Source organism: Mandrillus leucophaeus, unplaced genomic scaffold (genome assembly GCF_000951045.1).
Source record: "Mandrillus leucophaeus isolate KB7577 unplaced genomic scaffold, Mleu.le_1.0 Scaffold669, whole genome shotgun sequence".
Classification (NCBI taxonomy): domain Eukaryota; kingdom Metazoa; phylum Chordata; class Mammalia; order Primates; family Cercopithecidae; genus Mandrillus; species Mandrillus leucophaeus.
Window position 1 is genome coordinate 446,605 of NW_012107241.1, and position 19,847 is coordinate 466,451.

Genomic DNA, 19,847 nt, shown 5'->3' on the forward strand with positions numbered 1-19,847 from the left:
AAGAAAGAATCCTATGGGCTGGGCGTGGTGGCTCACACCTGTAATCCCAGTGCTTTGGGAAGCCAAGGCAGGAGGATCACTTGAGTCTGTGAGTTTGAGACCAGCTTGGGCAACATAGCAAGACCCCCCCCTTTTTTTTTTTTTTTTTTGAGATGGAGTCTCACTCTCTCATCCAGGCTGGAGTGCAGTGGCCTGATCTCAGATCACTGAAACCTCTGCCTCCCAGGTTAAAGCGATTGTCCTGCCTCAGCCTCCTGAGTAGCTGGGATTACAGGCATGCGCCACCATGCCTGGCTAATTTTTGTGTTTTTAGTAGAGAGGGGGTTTCATCACGTTGGCCAGGCTTGTCTCGAACTCCTGACCTCGTGATCTGCCTGCTTTAGCCTCCCAAAGTGCTGACATTAGAGGCGTGAGCCACCGTGCCCAGCCTTTTCTTTCTTTTTTTGTATGAGACAGAGTCTTGTTGTGTTGACCAGGCTGGTCTGGAACTCCTGGGCTTGTGCAATCCTTCTACCTCAGCCTCCTAAGTAGCTGGGGTTATAGGTGTGCACCCACTGCACCTGGCTTACATTTTCTTTTATCCTGGCTTGCTCTATTTTGCAAGAACACATCTTTAGTAGGTTTCTGGAAATTGTTCTGAGGACTTGAGTGGCTGAAATGTCTTTTTTTCTACTTTCCCCTTCAAATAATATTTTGGCCAATTCTTGAATTTGAGGAAGAAAGTCATTTTCTATTAAAATGTTGAAGGTATTTCTCCATTGCTCTACCTTCCAGTGCTGCTGTTAAGAAGTTCAAAGCCTTTCTAATTCTTATTTCGTTTTTGGACATCTGTATTTTTAGCCTCTGAAAATCATGAGAATATTTACTTTCATCCAAGTGTTCCAAACTTTTATCAATATGTGATTTTTTTTTTTTTTTTTTTTGAGACAGTCTCTCTCTGTCACCCAGGCTGGAGTGCAGTGGTGCAATCTCAGCTCACTGCAGCCTCCACCTCCCGGGTTCAAGTGATTCTCCTGCTTCAGTCTCCTGAGTTGCTGGGAATACAGGCACTCACCACCACACCTGGCTAATTTTTGTATATTTTGGTAGAGACGGGGTTTCGCCGTGTTGGCCAGGCTGGTCTCAAATTCCTGACCTTAAGTGATCCGCCTTTCTCAGCCTCCCATAGGCTTTTACTAGTAAAAGCCTCTGGACTGCAATCTTTTTTTTTTTTTTTGGAAGTTATATAATAACTGATTTCTTTTTTTAAATAGATATAGATCTGTTCAGATTATTCATTTATCCTTGTGTAAGTTTCGGTCTTTTAAGGAATTGGTTTATTTCATATAAGTCATCAAATTTGTGGGTATAAATTTGTTCTCAGTATTACTTTATTATCCTTTTAATTTCCATGAGATTGGCAATGATAACCCCCCCTTCATCTGATGTTGGCAATTTGTGTCGTATCAATTTTCTTTTTTTGCTATCTTGGCTACAGTTTGATCGATTACTGACCTTTTTAAAGAATCAGCTTTTAGTTTCATTGATTTTTCCGTATTGATTTCTTAATTTTAATTTCGTTGATTTATGCTATAATCTTTCTTATTTCTTTTCATCTGGTTCTTTAGGATTAAGTTTTGATTATTTCTCTACTTTTCTAAGGTGGAAACTTAGGTTATTAATTCAAATATTTCTTCTTTTCTAATATATGTATTTAATGCCTTACATTTCCCTCTAAGCATTGTTTTTGCTGTATCACACCAAATTTGATATGCTGTATTTCCCTTTAAATGTATTACGTATATTAAAACATTTCATTTGTTCTGTGATTTCTCCTCTGAGCCACGTGTCATTTAGAGATGTCTTCTTTTAATTTTCAAATATTTGGCATTTCCACCTTTTTTTTTTTTTGAAACAGGGTCTTGCTCTCTCACCCAGGCTGGAGTGCAGTGGCGCAATCATAACTTGCTGCAGTCTCAACCTCCTGGGCTCAAGCAATCTTCCCAGTTCAGTCTCCCAAGAAAGTGGGACCACAGGCGCTCCACCATGCCTGGCTAATTTTTTATTGTCCATAGAGATGGAGGCTCCCTATGTTGCCCAGGCTGATCTAGAAGTACTGGACTCAAGTGATTCTCCCACCTCGGCCTCTCAAAGTTTTGAGATTACAGGTGTGAGCCACTGCACCTGGCCTCAGCTATCTTTATCACATTGATTACTAGTTTAATTCCATTGTAGTCTGAAGACATACATTGTATGATTTCTATTCTTTTCAGTTTGTTAAGGTGTATTTTCAGGTCTATGATGTAGTCTATCATGGAGAACATTCCATGTGAGCTTGAGAAGAATGTATATTCTGCTGTTGTTCAATGGCATATGGTATAAATGCCAACCAGAACCAGTTGATTGATTGTGCTGTACAGGTTCACAATATTCTTATGATTTTCTGTTTTCTTGATCTATTAATCAATGACAGACTAGCGTTGAAATCTCCAACTATCTGATTCATTCTGTGAGGTGTAAGGTCTGTGTCTAGATTTTTTTTTTTTTTTTTTTTTTTGCAGGTGGATGACCAGTTCTAGCACCATTTGTTGAAAAGGCTATCTTCATTTCATTGTATTGCCTTTGATTCTTTGTCAAAGATCAGTTGACTATATTTCTGTTGATTTATTTCTGAGCTCTCTATTCTGTTTAACTGACCTATGTGTCTAGCCTGTTGTCAATAACACAGTGTCTTGATTACTATAGCTTTATAAGTCTTGAAGTCTAGTGAAGTTTGTCCTCCAACTTTATTCTTCTCCTTCAATATTGTGTTGGTTATTCTACATGATTTGCCTCTTCATATAAACTTTAGAATCAGTTTGTTGCTATTCACAAAATAACATTCTGAGATTTTTATTGATATTGCATTGAATCTATAGATCAAGTTGGGAAGAACTGACACCTTGATAATATTGAAGCATCTTATGCATAAACTTGAAATATCTCTCCTATTATTTAGTTTCTAAATTTCTTTTATCAGAGTGTTGTAGTTTTTCTCATGTACATTTTGTACGTATTTTGTTAGATTTCTCTCTAGATTTTCGGGTGTTCATTTGCCCTGTGACCTCATGTCTCTGCTTGGTCTAAGAAAAGCCATTGACTTTCAGTTTATTCAGCTTTTTCTTGTTTTAAGGATAGGAGTATTGACTTTCAAAGTCTTACATGTTGGAATTGAATCTGAAAATTCCAAATTATTTGTGTATTTTAGAGACACAAATTTAGTTTTAATGTTATTAAAACTAAAGCAAAACAAATACATGGAGATGAATAAGGGAAATCAAGGAAGCATGGGTTGAGCGTAAGTTCTGGGAACTTCAAGTCGTTTGATGTGCTCTAGATCATAGTTTATGTGTGAAAGAGGCTACATATGTGTATTAGTCCACTCTCACACTGCTATAAAGATACTACCTGAGACTGAGTAATTTATTTAAAAAAAGAGATTCAATTGACTCACAGGTCCAAACGGCTGAGGAAGTCTCAGGAAACTTACAATCATGGTGGAAGGCAAAGGGGAAGCAAGGCATATCTTACATGGTGGCAGGTGAGAGAAAGAGAGCAGGGGAACTGCCACTTTTAAACCATTAGATCTTGTGAGAACTCCTTCACTATCATGAGAACAGCACGGGGGAAACCATCTCCATGATCCAATCACCTCCCACCAGGTCCCTCACTTGACATGTGGGGATTACAATTCGAGAAGAGATTCGGGTGGGGACACAGAGCCAAACCATATCAATATGATTTGATGAAACCTAATAGGTGTGCAGGTGTTGGAACACTCCTATGCAGAGTGTTACACACTTACAGATGCATTAAATCGTTGTGGCTTACTCTTTAACTCCTTAGTATTTAGCACAGTGCCTAGTAAGTAGAAGGTGCTGAATAAATGTTTGCTTAATGAATAGACAAAGGAAAGAAAATATAATTGAAACCCATACTTAATATTAAGTTAAATTGAAATGACACATTTCTATTCAGGAACGTGCAGGCTTTTATTTTAGAGTTTGTTTAGTCATCTTTCCGAGTATGTTTTAAAATACTTAAGTGTATAAAAACACCCCTTTTATTTTGAAGGTTTCCAAATGTCTAGGTAGTTCTGCATTTTTAGATGGTGGTTTTAAAATTTTAATTAATATTTATAGCTTCCTCTTGCTGCTTCCCCTATGAATAAAAATTATTCTTTGGGTAATGTCTCTGAAATTAATATTGACATTCAAACGATTCGGAAGTGGTTTAATATTCTTGTTGCCTTCTCCTATGTTTCCCCGGGGACTATAGTTTCTCTGTGTTTCCCAGAGCCACAAGACAGGAAGCTTTTTCTATCACATGTTTTCTTATCTAATTTTAGAGAGACTAGTAGTTCTTCACTACCCTTTTAAAGTGCAGGGGGCAATGATTTCTTTTCTTTTCTTTTTCTTTTTCTTTCTTTCCTTTTTTTTTTTTTTTTTTTTTTTTTAAACAGAGTCTCACTCCGTCTCACAGGCTGCAGTGCTGTGGCGCGATCTCAGCTCACTGCAGCCTCCGCTTCCCGGGTTCACGTCATTCTCCTGCCTCGGCCTGCGGCTCATCCCATTTTTCAATTTTTGAGTTTTTGAGTAGCTGGGATTACAGGTGCCTGCCATCACGCCAGGTAATTTTTGTAGTTTTAGTAGAGACATGGTTTTTCCACGTTGGCCAGGCTGGTCTCGGACTCCTGACCTCAGGTGATCCGCCCACCTTGGCCGTCCCAAGTGCTGGGATCACAGGCGTGAGCCACTGCGCCTGGCCCCAGTGATTTCTATTCTGCATCCTTACCCGTGGCTTCAGTATCCTGCTAGGCCTGAAAATGTATATCCAAGATAGAGCTATATCAGAAGGCAACTGAATATTTATTCAGGACTATAATGTACAACTTGCACTTTCTGTTGTTTTGGGATAAATATTAGAGATATGTCAACCCATGGAAGCTTCGTCTGAATGTCTGGCTTGGAGGGATGCATCAGGTTTTCTAAATTAAGGCCATATGTAGTATCAAATATTAAAGTAAATGAAACTTTGAGGACATTTTGGTTAATCTTCTATCATAGAGGAGGGAAGTGAGGCTTAAAGAACTGCAGATACTTGTTTCTGTTTACACAACTAGTTACTGGAAGAATCGAAATTCATTTTCAGTTTAACACTCTCTTTTCTACATCCCATTTTTCAATTTTTAAGGACTTATTCTTTTTGATTCTCGTAAACCAAAAATAGTATGACTGCTATCCGGAGTTTTATGCCTTTGGAGTTTGATATCACCAATACATGATGTTCAAATGCTTGGTGTCCTGCAGAACCATTTACAACATTCTCCTTATGGAAAATGAAAGAGTGAAGAATTTCACAGAGGAAGCAGAGGGAATTATTTTAGAGAAATTTGCAGATCCCTTGAATAATATGTCCTTTTTTCTTAGCAGGTTCACTGACAAGATCATACCAACCAGATGAATCCAGCAAATCACTCCCAGGTGACAGGATTTGTTCTGCTGGGGCTCTCTCGGGTTTGGGAGCTTCGGGTTTTTTTCTTCACTGTTTTCTCTGCTATGTATTTTATGACTGTAGTGGGAAACCTTCTTATTGTGGTCATAGTGACCTCTGACCCACACCTGCACACGACCATGTATTTTCTCTTGGGCAATCTTTCTTTCCTGGACTTTTGCTACTCTTCCATCACGGCACCTAGGATGCTGCTCGACTTGCTCTCAGGCAACTCTACCATTTCCTTTGGTGGATGCCTGACTCAGCTCTTCTTCTTCCACTTCATTGGAGGCATCAAGATCTTCCTGCTGACTGTCATGGCGTATGACCGCTACGTTGCCATTTCCCAGCCCCTGCACTACACGCTCATTATGAATCAGACTGTCTGTGCACTCCTCATGGCAGCCTCCTGGGTAGGGGGCTTCATCCACTCCATAGTACAGGTTGCATTGACTATCCAGCTGCCATTCTGTGGGCCTGACGAGCTGGACAACTTTTATTGTGATGTGCCTCAGCTGATCAAATTAGCTTGCACAGATACCTTTGTCTTAGAGCTTTTAATGGTGTCTAACAATGGCCTGGTGACCCTGATGTGTTTTCTGGTGCTTCTGGGATCCTACACAGCACTGTTAGTCATGCTCCGAAGCCACTCACGGGAGGGCCGCAGCAAGGCCCTGCCCACCTGTGCATCTCACATTGCTGTGGTGACCTTAATCTTTGTGCCCTGCATCTACATCTATGCAAGGCCTTTTCGGACATTCCCCATGGACAAGGCAGTGTCTGTGCTATACACAATTGTCACCCCCATGCTGAATCCTGCCATCTATACCCTGAGAAACAAGGAAGTGATCATGGCCATGAAGAAGCTGTGGAGGAGGAAAAAGGACCTTATTGGTCCCCTGGAGCACAGATCCTTACCTTAGCAGAGGCAGTGACCTGAGAATCTGAAAGATGCTTCAGGGTATTAGCCTGCTGGATAGGACCCTCAAAGTAAACAAAACTCTATGCCTATTGCTTCTCCATTGTTCTTAACCTCAATTAGGTTCTGGTGACCTGAACTCTTAGCCACAATAGAAGATGGGATGAGTGTCTTAGAACTGCTTCTAAGTGCCTCCTGGATAAAAAGTACCAAGTTCTATGCAGAAGTACTGTTTGGCTCAGAGACCACCTTCCCAGGTAAGAATGATGTTGGCATTGCTGAGAAAGTTTCAACTAGTAAATCTGGTGTCTTTTTCCTGATGTCACTTTTTGGACACAAAATACATTGGAAGACCTTATAATATTTTTAAAATTCTTTGAGACAGGGGTCCTCTTGAAATATTGGACCCTGAGTCCCAATGGAGACTGATGGATTGATTGAATGTTCGCCAATGAAGAAAAAGGAAATTACCTTGGGCAAATCACTTTCTTCTTCATAGTTTCCTAGGGTCACTGTTGTTGCTATCAGTGTCATCATCATCATCATATAAATAACATTTAGTTAGAACTTACGATGTTCCAGACACATCCAAAAACCAGGTGATTTACCTTTATTATTTATTTTAATTTTCTCAAAATTCTTAGGAGGTAGGTATCATCTTTACTTTAAACATGAGTCAATTACAAGTTAGAGACGTTAAATAACTTACTTAAGGCTCCAGAGCTTGTTTTCTGGAATCCAACCCAAGTCTATACAACGTCAGAGCCCAAGTGCTCAACAATACCTAAAACTTCTTATAGATTCTAAGGATCTGTGGGTTTATGTCATCATGGATAGAGTTTATATCATCGTGAGTTATACTGACATCATAGATAGACTTGGCGTTGGATTCATTTTTAAAAATATGACTTGGTCATTCACTCCCTTACAACCACTCAGAGGCTTTCCATTGCCATAAAAAAAATCCACATGACTGTTATAGATAAGATGTTGTCTGACCTGGCTTCCACCCACCTCTCCAATCTCACTTCTCTAACTCCACTCTTTTCTAACCCTCTATTTACATTTACTTCTGTCAGTCTCTCCTTACTTCTTGAGTTTGCAAATACTCTTTGCTACCTCTGAGACGCTCTTCTCTTCATCCTTGCCTGGCAAACTCTTGCTCAATCTCAATCCTGGGTCTAAAGGTCTCTTCCTCAAAGACGTGTTCGCTGATCTTTAATCCAAATTAATTTGTCCTTATTAGTTTCTCTAACAAAACTCAAAAATATTTATCACAGATTTTAATTACATACTGATTTATGAATTTATTTATTAATATATTTTGTCAGTCATCACCCACTATGCTCTAAATTCTATAAAAGAAAGAACCATGTTTAGCTTACTTAATACTGTATTCTCCAAGCCTAGCACCACAGCCTAGATGAGGGTGCAGCAACATAGGCGCCTCATGTCAACACTGAGTAAGGATTTACTATTGAGTTTGTAAGTAGCCTGACCCTGCACTTACACTCCCCTGAAAGTGCATGTCTCTTTAAAATGTATTCTGTAGACATCTCCCTTGGTTCACCCTAGTTGGAGCCTTGCCTGGCACAGTGTCTGAAACATATTAGAGATTTAATAATATTTCTTAAAGGAATGATTAAATGATTGTTGCCATATTTGAGTTTGTTAGTAGAGTTTGACTTAGGAATTAGGGCTATCCAAATGTTTCACTGGTCTTAACATTCTTCCTTTATAAGATTCCTATAGGAGCTGCTAGTTACATAGGGAGCAATAACAAACGTGAATCAGAGAACCATTTATTACTGCAGCCAGAATTGGATTTTCTAATAATACAGAGGTTCTGGTTAATTTTATTTGCAATACCCAGTCTAGGTTGGAAGACCTCAGAGGCCCTCTTACTCCCCACTGAGCTCCAAATTTGAATCTCCATATTTCAGCATCTTCTGATTGGCTACATGACACAGGAGACTGATGCAGTAAGAAAAGTGTTTAAGCACACACATGAAGAGAAAGAGGAGCCTTCCTGTATGCAGTTCACATGCTCACATGTGCTCTCCAATCCAGGGATCCCACTTAAAAGAAATTTAACCAATTGGAACAGCCTTCTCTGTGGGGAGGAGGAGGCACAAGGAAGGTTGTAGGGAGGGAAAATGAAGGTTTACCACCATATATCATGTTGTATATTTAAGAAGACTGTTCTTTCATTAGCTGAGAAAAGTGCACAGTGTTGCCTACATCCCTTAAACTTCCGCACATTTAAAAAATTTTCAATAAACATTTAATCTCCCATTTAATAAGATCATTTCCTTTGACTTGTGACCCTCAGTTTCATCACAGCAGTGAGCCTGCGCCACCCCAGGGCGTCTCTCAGTGCTTGCTGCGCCTTGTCATTGCGGAGAGTGAAGATGAATGGGTTCAAGAGGGGTGTGATGATGCAGCTCAGGACGGAGGCACCTTTGCTGAGCAGTTTGGACTGAGCCTCTGACATACGAACGTAGAGAAAGATGGAACTGCCATAGATGATGACCACCACTGTGAGATGCGAGGCGCAAGTGGAGAACGCTTTCCTTCGCTCAACAGCTGTGGGAGCCCCGAGAACAGTGGCAAGAATGCAGGCATAGGAAACTGAGGTCAGAGTCAGTGAGCCCAGTAACACTGACGTAGAGAGCATGAAGGTCACCATTTCCAGCAGATGGGTGTCCCCACAAGAGAGCCTGAGCAAGGGCTAACTGTCACAAAAGAAGTGGTCAATTCCATTGGGGCCACAGAAAGGCAGGCTGGCCATGAGGACAGTGGGGCAAAGGACCCAAAGGAATCCAGCTAGCCAGGAGGCCAGCACTAGCTGGGAACAGACATGGCCACTCATCAGGGTCTCATAGTGGAGTGGTCGGCAGATTGCTAGGTAACGATCCAGAGACATGACGGCCAAGAGGAAGAAGTCAGTGGTGCCTAGAAAGAAGTAGAGGTAGGACTGGATGATGCAGCTGACAAATGAGATGGTGTGATCCCTCGTGAGGATGACGACAAGCATCTTGGGAACCACAACAGTTACCAGCAACAGCTCCAGGAAGGATAAATTCCGCAGGAAGAAATACATCTGTGTGTGCAGGCGTCGGTCTATCCAGCTGAGCACAATAATTAGCAGGTTGCCTATGGCTGTTACAATGTAGGTGGTCATTAACCCCAGGAACACCAGGAACTGTAGGAGGTGGCTACTGGGAAAACCCAGAAGAACAAAGTTTCTTACCTGAGTCCAGTTTTCAGAGTTCATCTTCAGTCAGCTGCAGGGGAAATGAAACAGAACTCTGTAACTGGTCTATAGCTACCAATCGTCATTTAACCAATCGGTAAAATAATATTGAATACCCAACACTTCCTTACATTCTGAGAATATAGTGATCTATATTTTGGTCTGCAAGTGATGCACAAAGAGAGAAACAAATTACAATAGCAAGCAGCATGGCAATATTGAACATCAATTATGTATCCGAAAATTTACACTGTGCACAGTATCTCTTCTCCCAGCTACTCTTAAAACTAGGTTTTACTGTTTTCAAAGATAAGAAAAGGGAGTTTGAGTGACTCGTCTATGATCAGGGAGGAAACAGGTGGTAGAGGCAGGGTTTCATACCGAGCTTCTGTGGCTCCGACGCATGCTACTGATACCGTCGTGGTAAGGCAGAGAACCGTGTGAGTAGTGTGGTCTTAGAGCAATCCAGAGGAGTAGAGAGGTCAGAGAAGACTTTGCAGAATAAATGCACCATGAACAAATTTTACTGGTATTAAGAACTCTTATTTTAGTGTTTATGGTCCTTCTGTGTCCCGGCTTGACATAAAATACAGAATTTAAAAATCTGGGCTCTCAGTATCCTCAGAGATTTAATTTTCATTAGTCAGCCACGAAGCCAAATAGGACTGGACTGTGCAAAGCCCTAGTCCTGTCATAAAGTGTTATTTTTCTTTTTTTTCCCCCTATACAGACTCCTGTAGAATGCTAGAAATCCTTCTTCCTGGTGGAATGCTTCCCAGCTTCTCTCAGCTTCAGCTCACTCAATATTCTAACAGTATAAAATGTGGAATAAGGGAGAATGGTCTCAAAGGAGATGGTATATATCAACGAGCCTTCTCAACTTTTGCCTTAATTTGGAGATATGTTCATCTTGTCCTTGGGGCTTTTGGAATCCTGTAAAATGTATCTACATGTTTTGAAGGACTGGGTTTCATTAGACAATTAGAGATCTTGGGTTTTGTTTTGTTTTTTTTTTTTTTTTAAACATCTAGCACCAAATACTCAGAATCACATAGATTCGGACTAATTAGGGAAAATGGAAAATATTCTAAGACAAAAAGAATGAAAATGAGCATCAAGTGACATTGTTTAATTGACAAGGAATGAAGTGTTGAGAGTTTAGACAGTTTCACTGAGGAATATCTATGACTTCAGACCAACAGTGTTAAAGAAGAGGAGCACAGACATTCTCCATTCTGTCTGAAGCTACTTTAACAGATAGTATTGAACCGAGGCAAGGAATCCAGGTTTGAAGGATGAAGAAGAGAGGCATGTTCTGTTTACATCCATTTTGGAAAGAATAAGTCTGGCATTTAAGTAGCTAGGTAATACTAATGCTTCATTCTGCTAGTCTAGGGCTTGCGTCTCCAAAATCAAAGAAATACCATAATAAAACCCAGCAAAGGAGGCCAGCGCACTATTTCAGGATAACATAATCATTTCAGACTAGGACAATGTGCTACTGTGGCTGTTTTCAAAGCATCAGGTAAATATTATTAAAAGTAACTTATGAAGTCGGTCAAACACACAAAATCAGTTTGTGGCTACTGTTACAAAATGTATGCACTAAAGTCTGTTCTCCAGCCTCCCTTTGCCAACCTGAATAACTGCTTATCAGTTCTGGAGAGCCTCATCAGTGGGCTGGCTGTCTCTCATAACGCCAGACCATAACAATATCATCTCTATATATGCATGTTTAAAATTTTGTCATTTTCAACCTCAAAATAATCTTAATGCCTTAAATCATTTGCTTAATGTCACACAGTTAGAAATTGTTTTATTATAGTTGCAAATGGTTTTTGTTCCTATGTATTTTGCAATAAAAATACTGCTTAACAAGATGAGAATCAGTGAAGGGCATTAGAACTTTGAGGGGTGTACATGCACACATTTTTGATGGACATAATGATCTAACGCACACAATTAGATAACTATTATTATTATCCACTTTACAATTGAGCAAACTAGAACAGTGTGGGAAAAAGAAAACCCACCCTCAAACATAAAGCTAAGATACACATCTAAGCTTATCTGACTCTGGTGTGTGTCTATGGCACTAGTAGATAAGACCATGAAACTTGAACCTATCAAGGGAAAAAAAAGGATATAGATTTAGAATGCTGTAATATAATGATGCTCCTAATGATAACAGCTAGAGCTTACTGAGTAGTTACTATATGCCAGAGACTTTCTATTCATTTCATTGTGAAATGTGTCAGCAACTATACAAGGTAGACATTATTATTCTCTCCATCGCACAGGCAAGGTTTAGGGTTAGAGGGATTAACGACCCACATTAATGAGTAGTGGAGTCAGTGAATAAAATTTTAGCAGTCTGATTTCAGAGCCTGAATTATTAACTGCTAAACCACAGTATCTTATATGAGAGAGTTTGTGATTATAAATTTGATTTGATATCAATTTCCACTTGTCATCATACTTCATCTGTCAACTAATGATAGGAATTCTACATATAGAAATGAATTGTTAGAGTTTAAAGATTTGATCCTGATAAAATGAAAACATCCCCCAGGATATGGGATAGATTGAGTTTTATCCAAAAGTCTTTCAGCGCCTCCTCCAGAGCAATGGACAGTAGATGTTATAGTCCTAATCACCACTCTCCATTCCCAGAAGATGGAGACACCCCACCATATTGAATAAGTTGTTGAAACTTGTTTCCTCTTGTCCTTCAAGTTCTATTTTAGGATGTGCTGCATTGATATCACATAGAAATGGAAGCATTTTACCTGCAACAAAGATGAAGTGTTAATTATACTTTCTTTCCTTCCTTTCCCTTCTTTCTTTCTTTCTTTCTTTCTTTCTTTCTTTCTTTCTTTCTCTCTTTCTTTCTCTCTTTCTTTCTCTCTTTCTCTCTTTCTCTCTTTCTCTCTTTCTCTCTTTCTCTCTTTCTCTCTTTCTCTCTTTCTCTCTTTCTCTCTTTCTCTCTTTCTCTCTTTCTGATGGGGTCTCGCTCTGTCACCAGCCTGGAGTGCAGTGGCACGATCTCGGCTCACTGCAACCTCCATCTCCCGGGTTCAAGCGATTCTCCTGTCTCAGCCTCCCAAGTAGCTGGGATTACAGGCATGTGCCACCACACCCAGCTACTTTTTGTATTTTTAGTAGAGATGGGGCTTCACCATGTTGGCCAGGATGGTCTCGATCTCCTGACTTTGTGATCTGCCTGCCTCAGCCTCCCAAAGTGCTGGGATTACAGGCATGAGCCACCGCACCCAGCCCCATACACTTTATTTCTAACCACTAACCAGTTATAGATCCAGAAGCACATATAAATACATACTTATTTTATCAGTCCTCAGTAAGTATTCCCTTATGGCATTACTACATTTTGCTTGTTTTCCTACATTTGATGGAATCATCAAAATCATCCTATCTCCCTTTTGTAAGATGGAACTTCCCTGCCAGGGCATACCATACACCTTTCTCAAGTCCTTCATCCACCTGGACCAATTGCTTATGTAAATTTCTCGTTGGCTGACTGATGTTTGGTAATGTGTGTATTTAGTCTGCCTAACCTTCTTACCTCTCAGTTTGCAGTCCTTTCATGCCTTCTTTTGCCAAATCCCTCCCATTTTACTGGCAACTCTATTGCTTGCTTTGTTTCTCTTTCCCCTCTGTAGATGTACTCTGGGAATCTTGAAGTTTAAATGGATTTTACACCTTATTAATCAAGGGTGAATTTAGGTTTATAGAATTTTTTTCCTAAGAGTATGGAAAACCTGCATTGGAATCACCTGGTATGTTTCTTAAAATTGCTGATTTCTAGGCTCCACCTATAAAATTGCAATTATTCTCAGGGTTTAGGGCTCAGGAATATAAATTTTTATCAGTTTATCTGGGTTATTCTTATTTAACCAAAAGGTTGAGAAATACTGGTTTTTGCGAGAAGGAAAAATGTTGAGCAGGTTTGAGTATTATTAGGGTAAAGGACTGAGGTGTAAGGGAGGGATAGGTTGAAGGTCAGATCTAGAAGAGCCTGCATGTGGGAGGCTGAGGTTTCTAAACTAAAACCATCACCAACTTTTTAATGTGGTGATAGAACTAAATATCTGACCCAGAGCAGCAATAAATCCAGCTTTCTGAATTCTCACAACATGTGTGGATGGCTGTCGCAGGCTCTAATATGTCCACAGGCATGCAGAGGCTATTTTTTTTTTTCAGGTGTGAGCTAGCAAAGTACTCTAACAAGGGTGAGATCGCACACTTGTTACGTGCTGGATAACCTACCAGGTATGGGAGGCACCTAGCAGAATGAGCTGAATAAGTTACTGAGGAGCTCATAGTGTATAAGGGTTAGATACATGCAAATGATAAATTCCATTCTAACTCAAATTCCACGAGCCTTTAAACTCATCAGGTTGCAATAGTTTTTTAACTTAGCAAATAGCATGCTCTGTTCTTGCCATCTTCAAAGCAGGATATACTTATGTAATGACTATAAATATATTTTGAGCAGTAGTTTGATAATCCTTGTAATCTTATTTTCCTATTGAAAAATTCAAAATGTTTTTTCTAATCTCCATTGATCACCTGGGTACAAATTGTACACCCAGATGATCAATGGAGATTAGAAAAAGTATTTGAATCATACTTATTATTAAATAGGACAAATAAAAAATTATATTCTCATTTATATATATATGTCAATTAAACCCATGACAAAAGTAAAATCATGGTATCATGGGGGAAGAGGAAAGGAAGGTAAAAATTTTTTTTGGAGTCAGCATGGGACATTTCAAAAGGTTAGTAACATTTAACTGGCTGTTTATAGAATAAATTTTTTTCCAGACCAAGTGGACACATAAGTCTTTTAGGTTTAGAGTAGCCAAATACCAAATATTTTGAGTTTTTAAATAGGAAAATAAGGTTATGAAGATTATCAAACTACTGTTCAAAATATACTCATAGTTATACATAGTACATCCTACTTTGAAGATAGCAAGAACAGAGCATGCTATTTGTTCAGTTAGAAAACTATTTCAACCTGATGAGTTTAAAGGCTCATTAGAGCATGGGCTACGTTGGCTTTTGAGATAAACAAAATGTAACAATTATCTTTGGATCTTTCTCATGTCCAGTAGTAGTATAATAATAATCTTGCTTTTTAGTAATTGTCAAATAATCTTATTAATGTAGTTTTAGAATGTGTGAATATTTTGAGCTGTTTGCTTTTTATGTAGAAATACTTTGTCATGAAGGCTTTAGATAAAATGGCTAACATTGTAATTGAAGAATAAGAAAAAAGTCTCTGAAATTGCCTATTTTGGTCAGGGTACAATGTCTTGTGCTCTCTCAAATGTAATAGGTTACCAATTGTTCCTCTGCATGTAAAACCTTATCTTTCCATGAAACTTAAGTGAGTACTTTAAAGATAAACTTTCCAAAAGCTGGAGGCTTTGTACTTCAGTCCCTAGTAAAAAAGAAAGTTGTTAGGGTCACTTTCTGGCTACTCAAAATATGAAAATCAGAGTTTTTCATAATGCAATGCTGTACTTTATGGGCTCAAGTGTTGGTTTATCTATGCAGAACTCAATAGCTGAGGATATAACTGAAGAGCTTTCATTCCTATCTTCCATCAGTAAATAGAAATTGTATAACTGTGTAGAATAAAATGTATCATAGTTTTGGTACTGTAAATCTTTGTGCCTTAAATTACTTATAAACAAAACTCATTGATTCCAATGAGTCCAGTTTTAAGTCAAGAATAGAAATAAATTTTGGGTATATGAAGTTGCCTGACATAGGAGGTGATATAAGTTATCTCCTTTACCTGTTCCAATACTGCATTTCTTAGGCTTCTTCCCCTGGCCAGTTTGAAGAATGTGCACTCAAAGGTTCTATCAGGATCCTGTTTGTGGTCAATGGAGCACACAGAAGGCTTCTTGAATCTGCAGTTCTTTATGGTTCAAGTAATACCAAGCAAAATCCTTTCTCAGTGTTGAAAGAGAAGTTATCATACATTTGCATGATTATTGCCTTGTACCTCCAATCAATTAAAATTCACTTTAACTTGCTTTGAATGAAAATCTCAAAAGGGAATAACTTTGACCAAAGTTCTCTAAAAATAAACTAATGTAATTAGTCCTTCGAGGCTTTAGGGGCTGAGATGTTTGAGATTTGTCATAGAGTATGAATTGTACTTCTTCAAAAAAGATAGAGCTATTTCTTGGGTATAGAAGTAAAAGAAAATTTGTTACTGTATTTGAACTTTAAGAAATTCTCTTAAGCTAGGTAGTGACTCAGTGAGGCCTTGGGTATCTTGATGATGTAATGAAATTATAACATATGTGCATATGTGTGTGTGTGTATATATATGTATATATGATCATTGTTAACTTAAAAATCCAATCTTTTTTTTCAGTGAGGATTGAACATTGAGTCACATACTAATTATGGTATATAATACTTGGCATGAACTTGGGTAAGTTACTTAAATTCCCAGCTTCAGTTTCTTCATCTGTAAAATGGGTTTCATAGGAACTTTAAGAGAAAGAATTATGTATAATTTGCACCCAGGCTATCAGTGGAGATTAGAAAAAATATCTGAATCTTGCTCATTATCAAGAAGGACAAATAAAAATTCTCTTCTGATTTATGTACCTTCAATAAGCTCAAAGTATCTACTTATCTTATGATATGAGAAATAAGAAATGAGTTCAAAGTACCTACTTTTCAAATTATCTGTCTACTTCACCCCTTCCCCACCATAATGCTGAACTTGTAGTTCATCAAAACCATACTGTAAACTGTTATGAGTTTACCTTTCTAGATGTGGTTATATTGAAATATTTCGCATACTCTGAAGTGTAAAATTAATGAAAAATGTTGGATTAAAAGAGATTCAATAAAAATCTAAAGATATTTAAAAACTTTATTAATGATTGTCCAACCTTGATTGGAATTTAAAAATGTGAAGTTATGTCAAAATGTGTACTAGGGATTTTTATTTGCATTAAATTATGTTTTTTTTTTCTCCTTCTCTAGAAGCTGTTTTATGCTACTCTTAGGATATCATATGCTAAAGATATTATGGTTTAAAATAGGTAATGGGCAATGTTACACTGATAAGAATTATCTGTATAAAGAAAGTTTTCAGTCATTCTAGGATTTCCAAATCTTGTCTTCTTAAATATGATAGAATGGTGAGTTCAATAAAAACTATCTACATTCTGTGGGAAAAGGGGGTCAGTGAAGAGCCAGCATTGCTGTCCTTTTCAGGAATTAGATAAAGTATGCCTTAAGAGTGTCAAATACAAGTCTGGGCACTATGGGCACACTGTTTCCACCTTAATTCTACCTTTCCTGCTGGATCACCTTGATAGAGAACTGGGAGTCAATCCTGGAGTTCTAGTTTAAAACTCACTTCCTAAGCACACCTGGTGATTTTGTAAGCACTTAATTATCTGTGTTCTTTCTTGCTTAAAATACCTAAAATCATTTCTGTTTCCTTCACTGAACATTAAATAACATAAATGCCAATGAAGAGGGACTTCTGTGAACTGTGACAATAATCATGTTATCTAGAGGATATTTTGGTGTCCTACTTGTCCTGAAACCTTCCCTTATAGGAACAGCCAAGAAATGAGTTCAAAATAGATTTCTCATTAACACATCTAATGATATTTACATTCATCTTGAGAAATAATGCCCCTATGTGACAATACTTCATTTTAGGGAAAAAAAAAAAAAAAGGATATCAATCTGAGAGGGGTTTGGTGTCACTGTTATTTTTTAAACAGTGGATCTTCTTTAAACATTTTTTACATGCCTACTTAATATGGTTAATCCATATGAATGGGTTAGGAAGAACTGAAATATCTATTGATTAACTGAGTTACCTCAAAAGCTAAACTGCAGCATTACATTATTCTAAGATGTTACCCAAATCGAGAATATGTGTTGAATTACATAAAGTATGTAACATTCTAGATCCTTTTCGTGAATCTTTCCTCCTAAACAAGATAACTTATTGGCTGTTTAAATGCTATTGTGGAATGTTTCTTGTCTTTTCATTTTGGCCATCAAAATATGCTTTATTTGTTACATAAGTAACATAAACATTAAAAAATAGTGTATTATTGATTTTGCCACAACAGTCCCCGAACTACTAGCAACTTAAAAAAAAGTTAGAGGTGACAAATAAGGGCATTACATATTGATATAGGGGTCAATTCAATAAGAAGAGCTAATTATCCTAAATACATATGCACCCAATACAGGAGCACCCATATTCAAAAAGCATGAGACCCACAAAGAGACTTAGACTCTCACACAATAGTAGTGGGAGATTTTAACAAAATACTGTCAATGTTAGACAGATCATTGAGACAGAAAATTAACAAAGACATTCAGACCTTGAACTCAGTTCTGGATCAAGTGGGATTCGGGATCAGTGATCTGTCTAGCACTATCAGTGCACGTTGAAGTCTTCCACTATTATTGTGTGGTTATCTGAGTCTTTTTGTAGGTCTCCAAGAACTTGTTTTATGGTTCTGGATGCTGCAATGTTAGGTTCATATATATTTAGGATAGTTAAATCTTCTTGTTGAATTGAATCCTTTACCATTATGTAATGTCCTTTTTTTTTATTGTTGTTGGTTTAAAGTCTGTTTTGTCTGAAATTAGAATAGCAACTTCTGCCCTTTTTGCTTTTTTGATTGCTTGGTAGATTTTTCTTCAGGGCGAGATCACAAGATCAGGGTGAAACTAGAATCACTAATGAACTTCCATGTCCCCCTGTGCATGCATTGTCATTGATAAACATCTTAACAGGGTTCAAGAGCAGAGAATCGGTCTGACTAGAATTTGCCAGGCTGGAATTTCCTAATCCTAACAAACCTGGGGGTGCTACAGGAGACTAGGTCGTGTTTTATCCCTATCTACATCTGCATAAGGCACACACTCCCAGAGCAGCCATTTTAGAGGCCCACCCGGGAATACATTCTTTTCCCAGGGCTGTTAAATATTAATATTCCTTACTGGGGAAATAATTCAGCAATATTTATCTTACCCATTTTTGGTAATAAGAGAAATATGGCTCTGTCCTGGCTGGCCCACAGGCAGCCAGACTTTAAGGTTATCTCCCTTGTTCCCTAAACATTGCTATTATCCTGTTCTTTTTTCAAGGTGCCCTGATTTCATATTGTTTAAACAATTTGTGCAGTTAACACAATCATCACAGGGTCCTGAGGCAACATATAGCTTCATCTTATGAAGATGATGGGATTAAGAGATTAAAGTAAAGAGAGGCATAGGAAATCACAAGAGTGTTGATTGGGGAAATGATAAATGTCCATGAAATCTTCACAATTTATGTTCAGAGATTGCAGTAAAGACAAGCGTAAGAAATTATAAAAGTATTAATTTGGGGAACTAATAAATGTCCATGAAATCTTCACAATTTATGTTCTTCTGCCATGGCTTCAGCCAGTCCCTCCATTTGGGGTCCCTGACTTCCCACAACAATACAGCTGCTTTTTGTACGTTGATTTTGTATCCTACAACTTCATCAAATTAGCTCATTGGTTCTAACAGTTTCTTTTACATGTGTGTTTGTGTGGGTGGAGTATTTAGCATTTTCTATATATACAATCATGCCATTCACAGAGAAAATCTTAGTTTTTCTTTTCTTATTTGGGTGCATTTTGTTTCTTTTTCTTTCCCAGTCCTCTGACTTGGACTTTCAGTACTACATTGAAAAGAAGTAGAGAAAGTGGGCATCATTGTCTTGTTCTTAATCTTAGAGGCAAAGCTTTTAGCTTTCCACAGTTGAATATGATGTTAGCTGTGGGCTTATTGTATGTGGCCTTTATTGTGTTGGGGTTCATTTCTTCTGTACTTAATTTGTTGAGAATTTTTATCATGAAAAGATGTTTTGTCAAATGCTTTTTCTGCATGTATTGAGATGATCTTATTAATTTCTCTTCTTTATTCTTTCAGTGCCTGTATTATATTTATTGACTTGGGTATGTTTAACTATTCTTGCATCCCAGGGATAAATTCCACTTGATCATGGTGTATGATCCTTTTAATGTGCTGTTAAATTCAGTTGGTTAGTATTTGTTGAGGATTTTTTGCATCTATGTTCCTTAGGAATATTGG

At 38.1% G+C, this 19,847-nt stretch overlaps 2 protein-coding genes across 2 annotated transcripts; one reads left to right on the top strand and one right to left on the bottom strand.

Annotated features, from left to right (window-relative positions):
- Positions 1-5,409: 5,409 nt before the first annotated feature.
- Positions 5,410-6,492, top strand: LOC105554973 (olfactory receptor 4D5). Its single transcript, XM_012001645.1, has one exon. The coding sequence runs from the start codon at positions 5,478-5,480 to the stop codon at positions 6,432-6,434; it is 957 nt and encodes a 318-aa protein (XP_011857035.1). The 5' UTR covers positions 5,410-5,477; the 3' UTR covers positions 6,435-6,492.
- A 2,243-nt stretch (positions 6,493-8,735) lies between these two features.
- LOC105554974 (olfactory receptor 6T1) lies at positions 8,736-9,707 on the bottom strand. The gene is given in 1 exon segment (XM_012001646.1): positions 8,736-9,707. A coding segment is annotated over 1 exon segment (972 nt).
- Positions 9,708-19,847: the final 10,140 nt, after the last annotated feature.